Here is a 20,839-nt window from a genome sequence, read left to right as displayed (position 1 = left end):
AAAATTTAATTTGCCAGTTTGCTATAGTACAGTAATTACGCTGCATGACCGGAGCTGAGACCTGGTTTCTGCTCAGAATGTGACATCTGTGAGGGGCTGGGTGAGGAAAAGACATCCCTCCATAAGGAATACGGCAGCAGGGGTTGGGTTAGATGGTCTTTAAAGATCTTTTCCAAGTATTCCATGGTTCTGTGATCTCTCAGGGGCTGGATGTGGGAAACGTGTCCCTCCCATTGGGAATGTGACATCGCTGAGGGAATGGATGAAGGAAACACATCCCTGCGTTTGGAATGTGATATCTCTGAGGGGTTGGGTGTGGAAATCGCATCCCTCCTGTTTGGAACATGACATAAGGGACTGGACCAGGTGATCTCTAAAGATCCAACCCAACCGTTCTATGATTTTATGACCTCTGAGGGGCTGTGGGGAAAGAGCATCGCTCCTATTTGGAATATGACGGGTCTGAGGGGCTGGGTGGGAGAAAACACATCCCTTCCTTGGGAATACGAGGTCTCTGAGGGGCTGGGTGTGGGAAACGCATCCTTCCACCTGTAAGGAGAGAGCCGACACAGCCAGGTGGGAAATAAAAGCGTGTAATTGAGAATTACCCCCCAGCACTTGCGAAGTGGTTTTTGACCGTGACAGCCACGCCCATGAGGCGGGCGCTGGGCGGGGGTGTGGAAAACACATCCCTCCACCTGCGAGCAGAGAGCCGGCCGGGCGCGGTTGGGAATGAGAGCGTTTAATCGGGAATTACCCGCCGAGCGATCGTGAAGCGGCGGCGGCTGCGGGCAGCCCCTCACGGCCGGGCGGGAAGCGAAGGGCGCGGGGCCGCCGCGCCTGCGCGCTGCGCTCCTCGCGGCGCCGGGGCGGCTGCGCGGGCGCAGAGGCTGCGCTCCCTCAGAGCCGCCGCTGCCTCGGAGCCTCCGCGTCCCGCAGCGGCTCCGCCTCGCCGCGAGCCGGCTGCGGGCTGGGACACGGACACGGAGCGCGGCAGGACGGGCCGGGGCAGCCGGTGACAGGTGCAGCATGTCGGCCACGCTCTACGTGCTCTCCACGCTGGGTGGATACGTCCTCACCTCCGCGCTTCTCCTCAAGTGCCCGGGGCTGCTCCACCGGCCCAAGCGGCAGCGCTTTCGCTGCCGGCACATCTCCCACCGCGGCGGTGAGTGAGGGGGTGCGGGGATGGAGGGGAGGGGATGCGGGAGCCTTTCTGCTCTCTGTCGCTGCTGAGGGACGGTCCCCGCCCGGCGCTCGGGGCTCCGCGGCCCGCGGGCGATGCTCCCTCACGACCCCGGGGCGCTGCTCGGGCCCCCGGGCACGGGAGGCTCGCGAGGGACTGCGCGGTGTCCGTGCCTTGCAGCGGGCTCCCTTTAAACCTTCCTCCCTCAGCCTAATTTTAGGTGCCACCTGCTGACCAGTGCCTCGGTTCAGCGCGGAATTAATCTCCGAAGTCCAACCGCGCCAGTCGAAAATCAGCTTTTTCTTTTTTTTCCTTTTTTTTCTTTTTTTATTTTTATGGGGCGTGATGTTTTCCCTCTCAAACACGTCTATTTTTTTTTTTTTTTTTCCTTCTGACGATTCTGTATCCTGGTATTTCTCTCCCCAACCAGATGGGCGTCTGGCTGTTGCTTAGGTCAGGTACAAGAGAGCAATTTTCTTGTCTCTGACCTCCTGTTTGCTTTGCTTTCTGCTTTCAGGGGAAGCAGAATTTGCTGTGTCTTTGTTCTTGTTCCCCTCGGTGTTGCAGGCAGACAGTGAATGCTCAGTGCCCTGGTAAAACCCTCTTGCATTTGAAAGTCAGGCATGTTGATTCCGTCTAAAATAGGCTTTTAAGTTTCTCCCACCTATTCCAAAGCATTGGGAGGGGAAAAATGCAGCAAGGTGTGTCTTCCTGTTCTGTAGAGATCAGATCTGTCCTCTTCCCTGCTGCCTCACACAATTTTTGAAATAGGTAGGAAATATTTTTCGTTATTTTGTGTGAGAGATGTCTGGTCCTGAGTTTAAACAGTTTTCAATATCAAACTTAGTGCCAGTTTATGCAGGGGTTGATCACAGTTGTAGCCAGTGGTCCTTAACAAATGCTGCTGCCTTGAATTATCAGAATACAAAAACTGGAGCTGATCTCGTAATGATTTAATTCTTGGCGCTTCTTTGATTCAGTTTATCTGGCAGTTTAAGTTTCTTTGTAACTATAGCTTTAAGTATAGCATAAAATGTAGCTCTTTGTGTGGACCATCTATATTATCTGTTACTTGGTATTTATATTTTTTTTCAGCGAAAGAAAAGGTTCTTAATTTTAAGGGTTTCCTAGTTTGGTTTGGTTTTTTTTTTATTTGTAAGCTGTTAAAAACTTGCAGGCGACTTTGTTGGAACTTGGAATGATCCCCTTAATCTTCTGTTCTCACTCCTTTGCAAGCACCTTAGTTAAGATACACAGCCCTAAGCCTGGAATGCGAGAGCTTGGGCCGGTTGCTCTAAGCTCCATCGGAACTGCAGGAAAGCCTCGCTTAAGGCAGGATTATTCCTCAGGCATTCAAAGTCCACGGTCTGCGAATTGTTCCTGTGAAATCCACCTGAGGCAGGAGGGCAGCCTGGACGTTGCAGGAGCTTTTTGCTCATCTGAGGCTGAAGATCACTCGTGCTTTGCTCTCCTGGGTGTTTACCCTGTAACATAAATTCCTGCGGGACTTGAATTCTCGGGCTTTAGTCATGCTGTAGCTTTAGACTCAGTGTCAGGTTTCCTATTGCATTACTCCAATTAGCTTAACTTGTTTGGCTTTTTCCTCTCTGGGATGAAACCTTGTACAGTCAAGTTTTTAAGTCTGAGGGGCTCGATTTATCTTGCTTTTTCATTCAAGAATTTTGTCACTTCATTCTGTAGAATCATCCCTGAATTATTTTTTCATGTCTGTATAATTTTAAAATTGGTTGTATCTGAGAGCAGTTATTGAGTCTTGAGTCCTCTGTCAATGCCAGCAGCCCTGGGCTGCAGGATCTCTGAGAGGGTAGTATGATGACTTTTACACAGAATAATTCAGATTGGAAGGGACCTCTGGAGACTGCATCTGACCAGAGCAGGCTAACCAGGACCTGGTTCAGTTAGGTTTTGAATACATCCAGGGATGGAGCCTCCACAACCTCTCCAGGGAGCCTGTTCCAAAGTTCACTCACTCTTGCAACAAAAAAGGTTTTTTTTCTCTTACATTTATAAACTGAATTTCCTGTATTTAAACCTGTTCCCATTGCTCTTGTCCTTTCCCAGGGCACCACCAAGAAGAGTTTGGCTAGGTCTTTACTCCCTCCCATCCAGTATTTACATGTGTAGGATCTTCCCCAGCCTCTGCTCTCCAGACAAAACAATCCCAGCACCCTCAGCCTCTCATCCCTAATTTTCACAGCCCTTCCTTGCACTAACTCTGGTAGATCCATGCCAGTCTTGTGCTTTGGAGCCCAGAACTGCAGGTGGTGCTCCAGGTGTGGTTTCACCAATGCTGAGCAGAGGGGAACAATCACCCCCCTTGACCTGCTGGCCCCAAAACCTTCTCAGGGTCATCTCCTGAGGCAGTGCTTGGTGTTGGCTCCCTCTTGGCCACAGTGGTGCTTGCAGAGTGGGAATGTGCCCTCCTAATGTCTGGATGTGCCACTTTGGCTGGGGAAGGTCTGTTCCTCAGAGGGAATGAGCCCATGAAGCTGGAGGGGTGTTTGAGGAAGTGTCAGAAGCCCTTTGGTCAGCCCAGCCTTCTCACTTTTCTGGGAGAAAATTACTTTTATCCAATAACTTGAGTAGTTCCCTTTTCTGCGTGTGGTTGCTGATTTAGAATTCCTCTTTCAGCTGATCTTTCAACTTTGTTCCTCATTTCCCCCAAAGTGCTACAAGTCAGTTATTTGACTCACCACCCCTGTCATGTCACCATCCCTGGCCCTTGACCACCTCCCTGCCACGTGATTTGTCAGATCAGCCACTTAAAAGTTTTATCTTTGGAACTTTCTGCCCAGGAAGGAATGTTAGAGTATTCTTGCTTTGTTCACAAATTGAAGACTTGACTCAGGTGTTTTGGCCCTTCCCACACCCTTCAGGATGCATGGGCTGCACTGCCCCAGCTGATAAATTATCTGAAAACTCAATTATTATTGCAGTTAATTTGTAACTAATCAGCCAGGCCCTGTGCAGGGGATTCCCATTTGTTAGGCAATCACCAGATGGGTACTATGAAGTTCTCCTGCTCTCCTTTGTCCCTTGGTTCACTTTTGCTACTCAGCCAACTCCCAGTTCTGCAATCAAATCCCATAAAATGTTGGTGAATGCCTGATCACAGCAGCTGCTGTGGACTCACCATATTGTTTTACATTGAACCCTGCAGGTTTTTGTCATCATGGTTATAAGTTAAGTCTTCTATTTTGTACACCTGCCTGAGAACAACAATTTTAAATTGGTGGTTGTGCATTGCTTTAATTAAGTAACTGAACACAGGTTTAGGTATGTCCTGGTGAGGTCTTGTTAATAGGCAAGGCCTTAATTGGAGCTGTTATAATTGCTGTTTACAAAGTCTGTCATTCATTACTGTCAGAGAGCAGTTGAAATTTGCATAGATATCTTCATCAGCACGTGTATCCTCCTGAGGTTGTTTTGTTTTTCAGTCTATAATATTGCCTATTTTCTGAGGCACAAGCTCAGAAAAAGGTTGTAAAAGGCACAGCCTTTTCCAGTCCCTAATCAGGCTGATTTTCAAAGATTTTTATGCAGCAGAGATTGCTGGCTTAGGAGTTGCAGAGTTTAATCCTGCCTGAGAGAAAATTAAATTTGCTTGTCCTTTCATTTCTTAACTGAAATGGATGTGTGTTTCATTCCTTGTGTGTGAGACCTCCCTTCTCCTGCAGCACAAACCTTTATTGACAGATCTGTGCTGTTTGGGGAATATCCTTGCACTGAACAAAGAGGCTCTCACCTATTTCACCCCAGCTGGGTTATACATTTCGGGGGTGTCAGCTTTAAAATGTCTTGGGTGCTTTAATTCATAGCTTTTTGTTGTTTTTTTCCTCTTGCTACTCTTCCCACCAACTCTCAATTCCATTTTTGCATGTACTTTCCCTATGCCTGTGGGGCTTATTGTCCTAGCTACATACCTCTGGTAAAACAAACACTTTGCTTTGAATATTCTAAGTGTTACACAAATCCAAGATAAGTTCTTTTTTAAAATCATTTTACTTGGAGAAGGTCGTGTCTCTCCAGGATATTGGTGGCAACAAAGATTTCTGCCTTGAGCTTCATCCTCATTTCTCAAAATATGTATATTTTAGAAGCTGCTTGTTTTTAATTATATTTTCAGTGGGATTGAGGGGAGGAAAAGGATTTTGTGTAAGTTTTATTTTTGTTGTTTCTGTAGGTGCTGGAGAGAACCTGGAGAACACAATGGCAGCCTTTCACCAGTGAGTACAGAAGTATGAGAATATCTAAATTAGGTGTTCTCAATGTCTTTAGTGAGTGAAGCAACCAAGGGTGGTGGGACTTCATCAGTTCTTTGGGGTCACTGTGTCCTATTTCTGAAAGTCAGCTCTCCTCTGGATAACTCCTGTGGATTGCCAAACATCCACTCCAGTTTCACCAGAAGGAGTTGGGATACCACAAATTATGGTCTGTGCACAGAAACAAATGGAAACAAACCCTGAGGCCCGAGCTGTGCTAGCCAGTAAACCAGCAAACAATACTGTGCTTACTGGTGATTACTCCTATTAATTAATTTATCACTATAAAGCAGAAAATGCTGCTGTTTATGGTTTTTTTCCTGCACTCACACGCTGCAGTCACGCAATGTGTGAAAGCCTCTTACTCAGGGGTTTAAAATGGGGTTGGGACCAGAAAGCCTTTTAAGCCTCCAGCATTTAAGTAGTGAATTTTAACAAGGTTCTCAAAGGCATTTGAAGAAGAAGCATATCTGAAACTCCAGCTGCTGCTGAGAAGGGACCACATTATGTGGGCTCCTCTTTGTTTTGTTTGGGGTTTTTCTAACTTGCTTTGTGCTAAGGAGCCTCATCAGTTTGCTGTTTCCCTGCAGCCTGAGGGGTGCCAGCTTTCCCAACCAAATAAAAGAAAGTACTGCACTATTTTCTATCTCCATGGAAGCTCAGCATAGTTTTGTGTGGCTTTTTGTTTAGTTTTTTTTCCTGCTGGCCTGCCTTTTTTCAAGTCTGCTACCAGACTTTCTGAAAGTTCTTCTTCCTTTTTTTTACCCATTTCTTAATTTTCCTTTCATATCATACATACTCATTCTGTACATGAAGGGCTCTTGCAATGGAAGTTACTCCATAATCTATTTTTATTTTATTCCCAGAAATAAGCAGTAATACTTAGAGTAAGGACTGTGCTGGGGGTAATACATTTTGTGATAATGTTTTTCTGACTCTCTTCCACCCATTTTAATTATTTGACAGCTGTGGTGGGACAAATGCATTGAGGTCCAGTTTTTGAACCCACAACAGCTGCCAATAGCAAAATTCATCTGAGTAAAGACAGCCAGGGTAGCTCTGCAGGAAGCAGAGCAATTTTCTCCTGTTAGGAGGGGAAACTCTTCTGGCCCCTTTTTGGAAGGGGTAAAGGCTTTGTCCATCCCATTTGCTCATTCCCATCTTCACAAGTAAAGTAGGAAAAGGAATGGGGTAGAAAATCAGTGATCTGGCTGGTGAAAAATGGTCAGGATTGGCTCAAAGAGCTGATGGGAGCTGATCAATTTATAATCCATCAGATTCTGTGGAAGCCAGACAGGGTGTGTCTGCAGGAACTGTTCCTGCAGGTTTACACAAGCAGGAATATTTGCCTGTTGCTGTATTTGAATACAGAAGAGAATGTGTTTATGGGAGGAGGAGACCTTTATTGGCAATTTCAGTTTCTATACTGCTTAATTTACAAATCTTCTGGAAGGAAATTAGAAGCTTTTTGTACCAAAGACAATATTTTTTTTTAGTTTTGTTTTATGGGGTAAAATGCATAATAGAAGGGGGGGGGGGGCAAAATCTTGTTCTACCATATTTAAATGCTTCTGTGGTGGTTTTAGATTATAAAACAACAGATTTTAAGCAGGAGCACTTTCACCCTAATTTGCAAATGCAAGCCTACCTCACAGCTTGAGTTCTGGAGCAGTTGGATCTGAATCCACAATGATGTTCTGAATCTGGAGCCTTCTCTGGAGCAGTGTGAATTTGACAGGAGGAACTGATTTCCAGCTGGGACAGCTCAGCACTTGAGGAAGCTTATTTAGCAGTGAGCTGCTTGTAAGGGCCTGGCAAAGTCTCAAATCTGTTAACAAGGAAAGTTGTTGTTCTCCCCTTTCCATGCAGCATCAGCCCTGACTTTCTTAAGCAAGAAATATTGCTAATAAAATCTGCTGGTGAAATGATAAAACATGGGAACATCTACAGATTTGGCAAATCTCCTGCAGCAGATTTGGAGTTGCTTTCCCTCAGGAGGAAAAAATCACCCGGTACAGCCTGTCATTCTTCCATATGTAACAGGATTTTGTTCCTCTTCTAATTCTTAATTAGCAGCACTGGCAAACAGTTCACAAATTGGCTTTAATTTGACAAACCTCCTTGATCATTATCCCAGCCAGACCAGAAATTGTGTTAAACACTTTGGGGAGTGTGTTCTGGTTTATTTTTTTGGTTTGTTACTACATTAGTGGATGTTCATGGGCTGTGTTCAGCAGCCAATAAAGCCCATAAGGAAAAGGCTGTTACTGAATTTACAGAGCTCTGGGTCTCAGGTAGGCACAACTCACAGGTGGTGTAGGTTTGCTCAGAGGTGGATAAAGGAAGAGTTCAGACTTTTATCTGTCTGCTGGAATGACACCTCTTTTCTAGTTAAATGAGCAATTCACTGCTCATTGCAGTAAAGTTTTTTTTTGTTCTGGTGTGAGGTTTCTTGCTCTTATTTTCCATCATGTTTTTGCTTTCCTTACTCCTCCTATGAACCAAACTACTATGGAGCAGATTTGGGATTGGACTAGAGCTTTTCAAAGCAATGGGTTGGAACAGGAATAGTTATTTTGCTTTGAAAACTATGACTGGATGTTTAGTGGTTTATTTCCTTTTTAATTTAAATTAAAACTTTTTCATTAAAAAAATAGTTTAAGGTTGTTTTGCTACCCAATAAAACAGCCAAAAGCCTGAAAGTCCCATTGCTAATTTCCTGATCCATCCCTTCCTGATTAATGTAAATAAAGTTTAAAAAACCCAGCTTTCACACCCCTGTCATTTGTTGTTTCTAACCACAAATTCAATTTATTTTTTTCAAAACCTCACTTCCTGCAGTGGGCAGATGTGCTGTTGCTCATAAACACCTCACTCCAAATCCTGACCCAATCCTTTAGGAGCAGGTTTCTCAATCCTGGGGTGGCAGGCTGCAATCCACAGGTGAGCTTCCCAAATCCTGTGGGAGACAGAGCCAAAAATCCATCTCTGCTTCAAGAGATGTTGTTTATTCTTGCATCAGCTTCCCACTGCAGCAGAGATTGTGAGCATTCCTGTTTGCTCCTTGCTTTGCAGCAGCATTGTGAGGATTCCTTGCACCATTAAAGCATCCAAAGCCCTTGCAGTGGGGTTGGTTTGTGGAATGTGTTGGGTTTGGAGCTGCACAAAGCACCTGAGTGGCTCAGGGCAGCCTTTCCTTGCAGCGCCGTTAATTTGGGGACAGACATGTTGGAGCTGGATTGTCACCTGACAAAAGATGAGCAAGTGGTTGTGTCCCATGATGAGAACCTGAAGAGATCAACAGGAGTTGATGTCAACATATCTGATCTCAAATACTCGGTGAGTTGAGGGGAAAATGGGCTGGGGGGTGTTGAAAAGTGCATTTGTGGGGTGGGCAGGGGGCTCTGTGTGTGCCTGGTACCCAAAGCCAAAGGGGAGGATTCATCTCAATACAAAACCCGAACAAAAAAGCCACCCCTAACCTAAACCACCCTCACTAAACTCCTTCTGCAGTCAGAAGATCACACCTGGCACATTCCAGAGGGTGATTTACTCCTCCAGTATCAGCTTGGGTGAATGGCTCTGGAGCTGGGATGTTTTGTCACACTGATGGTGGAGTGATAAAAGCTCTTCCTGGTGTGACCAGTTTTTTAGTGGGAAAACTGGGAGATGGATCCCCCTGCCTCAACAGTGGAATTTTCAGAATTCTCAGACATCTGGGAATGTTTTGCTTTTTTCAACTACAGGTGACACAAATCTAAGAATACCAAAAAGTTCAATTAATACTGAAAGTGGTGCTACCAAATCAGTTTTTTGGATGAGGAGATAAGTGGCATGTGAATTATGATTTTTTTTTTTTGGTCTTTTTAGAGGAGGGTCATGATTACATCCCTGCATTTGAATTGATGTTCCATTCCTCTTTATTTTTAAGGAACTTCCACGCTATCTCTGCAAGTTGGATGTCACCTTTCAGAAAGGTGAGATGTTTGTCTCTTGCTGTTTCAATTTTCCATTTTGCAGCATGGCAGTTTCCTCCTTTGGCTATGGGAGTAGAGAAGTGCATTTGCTTCTCTCAATATCATGACAAAAGAAGCTTCAGAAGAAAAATATAGCCCTGGCTGTAGAAACCAGTGCAGTAGTTACTGTTGGTATGACTTGGAGTTCAGAAGGAGATTTGTTCTCATTTGGTCTTTTTCACATTAATCTCATTGCATTTGGTGTGTGGTAACTGAGCCTGTGTTTGCTATTTCAGGATTTTAATGTTGCCTGCACTCCTACTGTTGCTAAATAATGAGTGAATTTCATGAAGTTAAAACCTGAATGTGCAACATGCTCAGGGCATTTTCATTATGGAAATGAGCTTGTCATAGTTAATTACAGCTGAATGAAGTCATTTTTTGTTTAAAAACTGATTATCCTTAGAACTTTATACTTTTAATAAAGTTTGAAGGTAATGAGTGCTCTGACATTTCTGCTTTTATCTGTAGTTTGTTAAAAGTGGCCACAGCAGTGAGAAGTTTCTTGTTTCCCCAGAAAGTCAGTGTGAGGGGACAGACAATCGTATCCCACTCCTGCAAGAGGTGTTTGAGGCATTTCCAGAAACTCCTGTCAACATTGACATCAAAATGAACAACGACGTGTTGATCAGAAAGGTACATGGGAACCTGCTGAACTGCCAGTGAGGCAGGGGAATGGTGCTGATATTCCAGAAGTTTTCTGGAGTTCTGGCAGTCTGTGATAGCAAGATCTGTGTTCTTGGACTGCTGCACCCTTCACGTGTTGGGTCCTGCTCCCTGAGTGAGGTAATACAGGAGACAGAGAAGGGATCTTGTGCAAGATGTTCTGTAAAAGCTCTTTAGGACCATTCAGCTGGAAGAGAAACTGCTCCAGCACTGCTGGAGACATGTTTGGTTTGTACCTCATGGGAAGGGTCTTCTTAGGGTCTATTGCTCCCCAAAGCAGCATAAAAACATGATGATATTGTGTAGATGTGTTCAACAGAGAGGGAGATCTTTCCACAAAATATTATTTGGTCATTTAGGTTCCTTGAATTCTTCAGGGTTTTTTGTAGGTATCATCTGTTGTCCTGAACCTGTTTATTTCCCATCAAAGCATCCCAACCACCTTATGATGGGGAAAAAGTACAGAACTCTTTCCTGTGATGATTTCCAAAGCAAGCAGAGTTTCAGTTCAATAATGCTGCACTTAATTTCCAGTGACTCCACGTGAGAGTTGTGCTTTCTGTGCTGCAGGTCTCCGAGCTGGTGAGTCAGTACAAGAGGGAGCATCTGACCGTGTGGGGCAATGTCAATTACGAGATTGTTTGCAAGTGTTTCAAGGAGGTAAGGCTGAGTCCAGCTAAGCTTTGTTACTGTGTGCTCACAAATCCTACTGAAAAGCAGCCTGCAAATCAAGAGTTAACCAGCTAAGCCAGCCTTTTACTCGTGCTGAGAAATTCTGTGCTCAGATTGTACTGCTAAAATAAGACAGGCACAGTTAACACTCCTCTACCCTGCCATAAAATACTTGAGGAATTAAGCTTAGTCATGTTATATTCTTGTTTTATGAAATATAGGGCATTGCAATTTTATGCCAGGAATTCTTAGAAGCCTGCTTTGCAAATCATTCATCTGATAAAAAGCAATTTTTCCAAGGATTGCTGATTGTCTGTTTCTTTGCATGAAAATAATGGATGTGGCCACTAGTGGACACAGTTGCATCAGCATAAAGCTGTTGTTTCACAGCTCTAATTCTCCTCCTTCTGCTGAGGAATTTTACAATTTAGAATTAAATTAAAATTGTGCTTAGTCCAAGGGACTTATGCACCTGAGTGAAATCCATCTTTTTGATAGATCAGTCTAATTGATTATTTCAATTTATCTGTGCAGGACAACACCCCATTTCCTACCTGAACAGCAGTTAGGTTTATTCACATAAAGCAGCTTAATCTCAGGTGTGATTGCTGAACTTCAGTCATGCATTGATGAGTAAATTTAATTGCTACAGAGTCCAAATCTACCAAAATAACTGAGAATCTCTTTTGTGCTTCCTGCAGAACTCTGACATTGCCACCATCTTCTGTGCCCAGCGTGTCCTCCTGCTCCTTGGCCTGTTCTACACTGGGCTGCTGCCCTTTGTTCCCTTCAAGGAGGAATTCTTTGAGATTCCCATGCCTTCCATCATCCTCAAGTGAGTTACAGCCCACTGCTGCCCCAGTGTAAAGCAGGTGAACCCTGATGCCTCCCTGAGCACTGCATTTTTTCAGGTTCCTTTTCTGTTGCTTTAGGCACCTTTGGATATTGCTGGGAGAATTCTGTGCACAGTAATACACAGCAGTTCTGTACTAACAGCTAATTCTTGCTCTTTTCTCCTCTTTTCTTGAGAACAAATTTGTCTGATAGGGCCAAGAGACAAGTCAGCAGTAGGCTGGAAATGAGATTTCACAATCTTTCTCATTTTTCACTCAAAATGCTGCAGAATTCTCATCTCTGCTGCTTCTCTTAAATGTAGCTCATTTCTCTTGTATAACCCAATTCTATGTCACTGTCTTGAGCAGTGAAATTACTGCTCTAATTTGAGCAAGATTCATTCTTTATGTTCCTTTTGCTGGAACATCTCAACTAAGATTTTAATCTGTGCTCTGGTAATTTTTGGTTTCCTCTTCCTCAACAGGCTGAAAGAACCAGAGAAGATGTCAAGAAGCCAGAGATTTGTTATCTGGCTGGCTGACACGTAAGATTTTTGTCTGAATAAGTTTTTATTTATATTTTGCCTTTATATTAACACTTGACTCAACTAAGATTAGCTATTGCTATATCCATGCATTATATATTTTCAGTTCCTTCCAGCTTTTTGTCAGTGCAGGATAAATCAGATTCAAATCTTATGTAGGTGTGCTTTATGCTTTTATCTTCCATACACTGAAGCATTCTAAGGTGCAGTAACAGTGGGAATTATTCCAATTGTGTCTGTTAAGCTCCTGTCCTTAATTGTGCTCAGCTAATTAACATGCAATTAGATGCAGAATGCAGATTTCGTGGATGTGACTGTTTCATAATGTTGTCAGAGGAGAGACACTGTTTGCCTTACAAGGAATACTTTGCATTTTAAGAATATCTGTGCTTCAGAGGGGATTTAGTCACAGGTTTTCAGTGACTTCAGTGTCTCCTGGCTCTGACATCTGTTAGTTTAATTTCTCCAGGACATTTTCATGTCTTTTGGTGGGAAGGATGAAACCTCTCCTTAAAGGAGAGTGGTTGGTTCATCAGACATGGTGTAAGATACCTGCAGGGTGAAGGATTTCTCTGCTGGATTTGATCTTCAGCAGAGCTGATACTTGAATTACTTGAACTGGAAGTTTTCTAGAATTGGATTTCTCTTGTGGAAAACTCTACACACTGTATGGGAACTTCATTGCAGATCATCAACAGACACTGAAAATTCCATATATACTTGAAGTTGTTAATTAATCTCCTCTCCTTTCTCAGGCTGCTGATGAGGAAAGCACTGTTTGATCACCTCACAGCTCGGGGCATCCAGGTACAGTGGGCAAAGCTGAAGTGAGAATTCAAACCAGGCAGACACAGCCTTGAAAGAGGTTCCTGTTACCCCCAGCAAGTTCTTTGTGTTTCTGAGACCATGAGTTGCTGTTTAGTTCCTGAGCAAAAGCTGCTGCTGTTATATTTGCAATGCTCTGATTGCAAAGGAAGATTTGTACACCTGGGAAAGAGAGTTTTTCATTTAAATCCCTTGATGTTTAGGGGTTTTTTTTCCCCACTTCAAAATTAAGCCTGGAAAACTGGTTATCTGGTGTTGGGCTATCACAAAATAATACTGACTTCTAGAAGGATCTGAGGTCTCAGGCAGTAGAATTGGAGTCACCATTAAAAAATGTCCCTTTTGGGAGGTGAGGGGGGGGAAAAGTCCAGCATCACAGTATAATCATTTCTCTTTTTACATATGCAGCAACATCTCTCTCAGATCAAACAATTTAGGTTGAAAGTTACTTTTTAAAAAGAAAATTAGTATTTAAAAAGAAAATTAGTATTTCCTGTAATAACTTGGTTGTTGTATCCCATTTCTTAGGTCTACATTTGGGTACTGAATGAAGAGCAGGAATACAAGAGAGCATTTGATCTTGGAGCTACTGGAGTGATGACAGACTATCCAACAAAACTGAAGGAGTTCTTACATCATTACCCAGCATGAAGGAAGAAAACTGAGAAAGTCCTTCCAGAACAGATTGTGAGCCAAGGATTTTCCTCATTAAAAAAATAATTGGGGGCAGCATGCACAGATCATTTTTGTTGGAAAGATGTAACTGATGATGTGCTACCTTGTCATCAAGTCATTACCTAATGTCAAGGTTGTCTATTTATTTTAAAATTTTAATTACATAGTTTACATTTGTAAATAGCTCATTTAGTAACAGCACACTTCACAAATGGTGGTGATTAGGAAGAGAATTGCCTGATAAGGTACCTGTAAATAATAAGCATAATTTTACCTGTCACAAGTGTTCCTAAGCAGCTGTCCAGACATGTCAGTTATTCCAGTTATATCCTAGTGAGCAGAAACTGAAGAATTTCTGAAAGTGTAGCCTGTGTGTTTGCATTTCTTGTGTTGCTTTTAGATTTCAGGTAACTTCTAGAGAAAAAAAAAAAAAAGATAAAGAAAAACAGGCACAGGAGAAACAGCAAAGCAGACTCTGTGGCTGGCCAGGTAGTGAAGTGTACTCAGTGAAGGTGTCACTTTTAGCCAAAATTAACTCAGTACAGATTGATTCCATTATTCTCACTGACAAGAATGTTGAACTCGAGTTGGAACTGGATTTAGACCCTCTCTGAGGTGATGGCAACACTGTGACTTGTTGATCCAGGTCTAAACACAGGATTTAAATCAGGATCTGAGTTTGACACCAAGTTCCAATGCAGGGTCCAGGTTTTCCCCTGGCTCTGGCCTGCCTGTTGTGGCAGTGGCTGGATTTCCAGGGTGGAAAATTGCACTTGTTACAGATTCCACTCACTTTGAAATAGCCTTTTCACCATGTCCTAAAAGTCTTTTGCAGGTTTGTGGTTCTTGATGAACAGGAAGTTGTTTTTTAGGGTGAGGGACCAAAGAAGACTTAAATTTGGTCAGGAGTTTCAGGGACAAGTGAAAATGTTCCTATTAAATGAATTCACCCATAGCAGATTTTTATGTGTATTTATAAAAGGAGGAGATGTCAATCTGGAATGTGTACAGACTTCAGTCTTTTCTCTCCACAAAAATCTATTCAATATCCATCAAGTTTATGTGCATGGATGTGGGAATAACTGGCAAAAGCCAGGAAACCCCAGTTAGGCAGGAAGATATTTCTGGAAGCTTCCCATGCTGTTGTGTCCTTGTGAGCAGGAGTTACCCCTGTGTCAGACAGGTTGGAGCCTGCAGTGCCCTTTGGTGTGCTCATGTCATGGCTGGGGCTTCAGGGCTTTGATTATGTGGCTTAATGACACCCAGTGTACAGAGCTCAGTCACTGAATCATCAGATGCTCTCTCTGAACAAGAGTTTGGGTCCAGCAGTGTCTGTTTCTTGAAGGGATTTCATGTGAAAATAATAGATCTTTAATAATAAACACAGCAGTCAGATGTGTTTTTACTGCAAGGAGCAGCCCCTGTGCTAAAAACTGATTTTTAAGTATTTTTTTCCCCTTTGGTAGCTCAGATTTGGGAGGGTTCTTGTTGCACCCCCTGGCTGCTGTGCCATATTTATAATTGTGGAGCATCTTTGCTGTTCCACTGCCTGTCAGGAGGCTGTGAGAATGCCAAACCCATCTGCAGGGAGAGTGTTTGTTTCTGCACCACAGTTCCTTTCTGAGGAATATGTCTGGATGAAATGGAAAAAAACTGCTGCATTTAGGATTCAAGTGAACATGTGCTGATGGGGGCAGATGAGTTAATGTTGTCCTTTTGAATATCTGCCTGGTGAAGATGACTGCAGATTCAATTTCCTCCTAATTTAATCAGCCTTGTTGCTTATTGAATGGAAGAGAGGAAAATGTAACTTCCTAACTCTTCATGGGGGGAAAAGGATGAAATTATTTATTAGGTACTAAGCTTACTGTTTCCCTCTCAGACCAGTTCTGTCTGGTCACATAAGTGCTAATAATCAGTCAAGTCACAGCTCTGCCTGCTTTTTAGAAGCCACAGAATAGTTATAGAAAATGTTCCACATGCAGCTCAGTAAATTAAAAAATTCCACCTTTCTGTCCTCATCTGGGTTTATTACCAGTTTGTAGCTCCTGATAGTTTTTATGCAATGTGGGTTTTTTAAACTCAATTTTATTGCTGTTGAATTTGTAACACATGCACCAATATTAAGATGCAGATATAATTATGGCTTTAGAGAACTCTATCAAAAACATATTAAAACTGTTTTGTTTCTGTTAGGAAGAGCTAAGTTTTAAAATACCAGTTTTGATCTCTGACTTACTTTGTCTCAAGTTTCCCTCAACACTCAATAAATAAACAATTTTCCATTATTCTGTATGGAATGATAAAACACAGGCACTGAAATGACAGTTTTATATTTAATTTTAATCCTTTTATTCTCTCTCTAGTAGTAGAGATGGAAATTTCTGCCTTTTAAAATTCTCAACACATTTTTCAACCCTATTATTGTCAGACCACCAGTGTTCTTACACCTGATGGAGCTTCTGACTGTGCTGTTTATACATTGACCTTTCTTGGATAGATCTGCTGCTCAAAATCTGAAATTGGACTGGGAGGGAAAGGGTCCAGTGCTGGAAAAGCTGCTGGATTTATTCCTTCACCTCTTTGGGCTTTAGCACAAGAGCTCAGCTTTGATCTCCTGGGAGAGATAATGTTCCATGTGTGAATCCCAGCCCCAGTGCACAGGGCCTAGGCCATGATAACTGTTTGTAACAAACACCATGGACTTGGGGTAACTCTAAAAAAACCAAACATCTGTTCTTTCCAATCCTTGTTTGGAATATTGTGTGATTTTTAAACCACTTGTACAGAACAGCTTTTGTTGAGAACTTGCACAACTGTCCAGGAGGATGTTCAGTTAATCTCTCTCTGAGGTGAGATTCTTTTCAGGTACTTTGAACTCTAAATATTGTTTTAACACTGTGTTCTCAACCCTATTGCAAACTGGTTTATGTATGAAGGATGACTGCATGTATTTCATGCACTTTTAATTTGCAGAAACTCTCATGGACCTCTCTAGCTCCAAAGCTATGCAGTGATTTTTCTTTTCATGTGAAGAAGGATTTTGAATGCTTTTGAAATGTGGCACATTAAAACATCTTTGCTCATAAAAGGTGTAAAACTGAATGCTTGTTAGGTGTGACTTCTTTCCCTAAAAACCCAATCTCTGAGAGTGGTTTTGTGTTTACAGTATCCTTGGTTTGAGTTTGTGTTCACAGGAATTCCTCTTGCAGCCCTTTCTGATGATCAGCAGGATAACATTTCCTCTGGTCCTAGAGGAAAAACTTCCAGCTTTCTTTCTGGATTGCCACTAAACTACATTAAATATTAGGTTTTAAGGTCAAGTCTAATTTTGAAGCCTTGAGGGTTCATATTTAGGTAAGAGAGGCGAAGTGGGGGTTTGTATGTTACAATATTCAGTAACTTTTAAAGGATTTTTCCAGCACAATGAGAGGATTCTCCAGATGGTTCTGGATGCTGTTTGATTTCTTAAAACACTTCCTAAATGTTTGCTAAACCAGAACAGGGAACTGGGAGACATTACAGACTCTTTTAACATGGAAAATATTGATTTGTGATCACTTCAGGTGGTGTCACCTGCCATAAATCTGCAGCTCAGACAGAATATTCAGAACAACTTCACAATTTATTTATCTGAAGCAAGAAGATCCTGATTTTGAGGGAGATCCTGATTTTGAGATCCTGATTTTAAGGAATTTTCAGGATATATACTATAATATATATAATATAGATATTATAATATATAAATATAAAAATAAATATAAATAGAATACATTATATAAAGATAGTACAATTTACTTTATGAATGTATTTATATTATATAAATATATATTCATAACATGTTATAAATATAATTATAATAGTATAAAATAATAATGAATACAAATATAATAGTATAAATATTAGCTATTTCTATATTATTTATATAATATATACATTTCTATATTATTTTAATATATTATATTTTAATATGATTTTACCTATAATTTTATATACTATATAATAGAATACATTATATAGTATATACATTTTAATATACATTTTAATTTATGTAAAAGTATATTTATTTGCATAATATACTTTTATATGTAATATTTATTTTATATATTTATATATAATAATTATATATAATATATAGTTATATATAAAATATATAAATATATAAATATAAAATTTTTTAAAAAAACTTTGGTTTGCCCCTGAAATTCCCAGTGCAGAAGGGATGAGTTTGGGTAGGAAATCAGTGGGGATGTCCCTGCTCGCTCCTGCCGCGGGAGGCCGCCACAGCCCGCCCATTCCTGCTGGATTTCCAGAGGGATCCATCCTCCAACCCATCCCCGGCATGGGCAACCCGCAGTGCCGGGCTGCATCCCCGGGAGATGCTCCTTCAGCTTTCACCATCGATTTATGGAAAGGGAGTGGAAATCCTCCTTGGAAAATCTGCATTATTGCTACAGAAAGGAGGAGCAGCTGTTGGGGTTGTCTCACAGCTGCACAGTCATGGCTTGGTGATTTTTGGGGCAGGATCAAGCACTGGTTTTTTGTTGGACCAAAAATAGTGAAATTGGGGAAAAAAATTACTTCTGTTAATGATGGAAACACTTGAAGGATGCTTCTGCATCAAAAATTGCAAATATTCCCATTTTGGAGAAAAAAGTCGATTCCCAAATGGAGAAACAAGGCAATAGCAGGGGAGGCATCTTGGTTCCAAGGCCATTAACACCTGCTGTAAATAAAATTCAGGAATGCCAAGAAACCGAGATTTTATCAGCTCTGAACACACACTTAATTCCCGAGGGTTGAGGCAATACCCCAGTGGGTGATCTGGTATTTTCTCCCCTCTCAGTGTTGCCAGGACAAAAGTTTCCCCCAGGCAGTGATGCTGAGCAGTTGGGCTTTGCTTGTTTAAATGATAATTAAGGTTTAAACTGATATCAGACACTGAGCAGGGAAAAACAGTAGCTGTGCTGCTCAGGCTTTAAAAAATGAGTGTTTGCAAATAGTGAAGTTAAAAATCCAATTTAGCTCTTCAGTTGAAAGCTAAGTTGTCATTATTGTAGAGCCAAAATTCAGATTTTTTTTATTAGATTTCCCTAAAGCTCAGCCTAGCAGAGTTTTCATGGTGCTGCTCAAGCTGTGCTTGCAAAGTTTGCAACTAAACTAACCCAGAATCAAATGTGAAAATGAGATTTAGAGATTTAATAAGTAATATTTAAATCAACCAGTGAATGAAATTCTCCTTATAAATCACTGGTATCCCTAAAAACTTTCCAATTTTTGTAAATCACGGGCTTTAGAACATAAGAAATTTTGGCTTTTTTATGCTGATATTTTACTACAACCTCAAAGCTGTGTGAGCCCTCAGATCTCCACAGTGATGCTGAATTAAAGCAATACAATTCTAATTTCTCATCACCCTAAACCAATAAACAACAGAAACCTTTGCATATAAACAATATTGATGTTCACCTTGTAAATAATAACGTACTGAAAAATTCTGCTGCACACGTGGGCTGAAAAGAAAAAAATCCCTTCTCTGATGATGTGAATTTGTTTTGCTGATGGTTTCTTGTGGTTTCTGGGTGATTTAAAGTTCAAGTAAATTCTGTCACCATTTCCTGCTGATAACCTCGTCTAGATCTGTTAAATACAGAGTTTTTAGCACTGGGGAGAGAGGCTGAAAATTTGGGGTGGCTCTTTGCTGCAGGATGGGGAAGGCAGCAGGTTAAAGTGAGCCTTCCAAGCAAGCTCCTCTTGCAGCTAAAGATAACATAATTAAATTTTAAAAAAAATAGCATTTTTCCTCTTTATTGGGTGTATTTAATTGGTGCTCGAATCTTTGTGTGTTTAAATTGTGCCAGGAGTGTACAGGGGGTGAAAAAAATGTCATTTACTGTTGGAAATCTGGTTGTGGGATTCCTCACCCAGCTGGTTCAGTGGTGTGATCAGAGGGGTGGGCTTGGCTTGTGTGGAAGGAAAACAAATTTATAGCATGAGCTAGGATGTTCTACCCACAAAAATTATCACAATTAATGGAAATTTTGCCTTATTATTCCATGTAGTTAACATTTGAACCAGAATATTGCTCCTATTTCCAATTAAGGAGTTCTGCAATAAAATATCATTAAGAATTTCCTTAAGCAGGAGAGAGTTAGAACAAGAATAATCTGATAAATATATTTCAGCCCTGAAGGTGCAGAACTTTAATCATGGATGTGAGAAATGGACAGATAGAAGATATAAATTAAATATTTTTAATATTGGAAATGTCTAGACTATAGTGGGAAGAGTCCCTGCCCATGTCAGGGGTGGAATGGGATGGACTTTAAGGTCCCCTCCACCCCAAACCCTCATTAAAGGGATTATTAAACCTGCACTTTATACACTGAATTATTGTTATTGGGGAATAAAAACAGGGAGAAGCCTTCAACTGACCTGGGCTAATTACAGAGCTTTGAGGGGATGGATTTAATTGGGGTTTGCTGGATGTGTGAGCACACCTGCAGCTGGATCCTGGGGTACAAATCTGCCAGGGTCTGTGCTGGAAAAATCAATGGATGGAGATTTCCAGGAGAAATATGGAATATCTTCATTTCTGCAGCTAGCCCTGGGGTGTGGTGGAGAAGCTGGGTTGGTATTGGTGGATTTGGGTGTTAATATTAATTATTAATGAATTTTGGGGTTAGTACTGGTGGGGCTTGGGGTTAATATCGGTGGATTTTGAGATTAGTACTGGTGGATTTTGGGGGTTAATATTGGTGAATTTTGTATGGTGGTGGATTTGGGGTAAATATTAATCAACTTTGAGATTAGTACTGGTGGATTTTGGGGGTTAGTGGTGAATTTTGGGGTTAGTACTGGTGGATTTTTGGGTTAAATTCGTGCATTTTGTGTCTAAGCTCTGCCGCTGCTTCCCCAGCCCCATCGCCCACCCCTTGCACCTCACACCGCTAACTGCCGCCGTTCATTAATAATTACCTGCGCGGGGAAAGACGGAAATACCGCACAGCCATGGGCCAGTGACCCCGAAACCCGGGACCCCCGGGGCCGCGCATCCCCCGCGCATCCTGCGCGCATCCCCGCGGGCGGGCGCGGCCCCTTTAAGAGCCCGCGCCGTGTTTCTTGTGCAGCCGCGCGAGCC

At 41.9% G+C, this 20,839-nt stretch overlaps 1 protein-coding gene across 1 annotated transcript; it reads left to right on the top strand.

The window, feature by feature from the left end:
• The first annotated feature begins 968 nt into the window (after window positions 1-968).
• Window positions 969-16,756, top strand: GDPD1 (glycerophosphodiester phosphodiesterase domain containing 1). Its single transcript, XM_084218834.1, has 10 exons — window positions 969-1,165; window positions 5,388-5,430; window positions 8,670-8,805; window positions 9,398-9,443; window positions 10,000-10,118; window positions 10,719-10,808; window positions 11,522-11,655; window positions 12,139-12,198; window positions 12,954-13,005; window positions 13,552-16,756. Exons 1-10 carry the CDS (start codon window positions 1,030-1,032, stop codon window positions 13,672-13,674), a joined length of 939 nt encoding a protein of 312 aa, XP_084074960.1. The 5' UTR covers window positions 969-1,029; the 3' UTR covers window positions 13,675-16,756.
• Window positions 16,757-20,839: the final 4,083 nt, after the last annotated feature.

The sequence above is a fragment of the Fringilla coelebs genome (genome assembly GCF_963513975.1).
Source record: "Fringilla coelebs genome assembly, chromosome: 20".
Classification (NCBI taxonomy): domain Eukaryota; kingdom Metazoa; phylum Chordata; class Aves; order Passeriformes; family Fringillidae; genus Fringilla; species Fringilla coelebs.
Note: the sequence above shows the minus strand (reverse complement) of the source record. Positions and strands in the feature narration are given on the sequence as shown.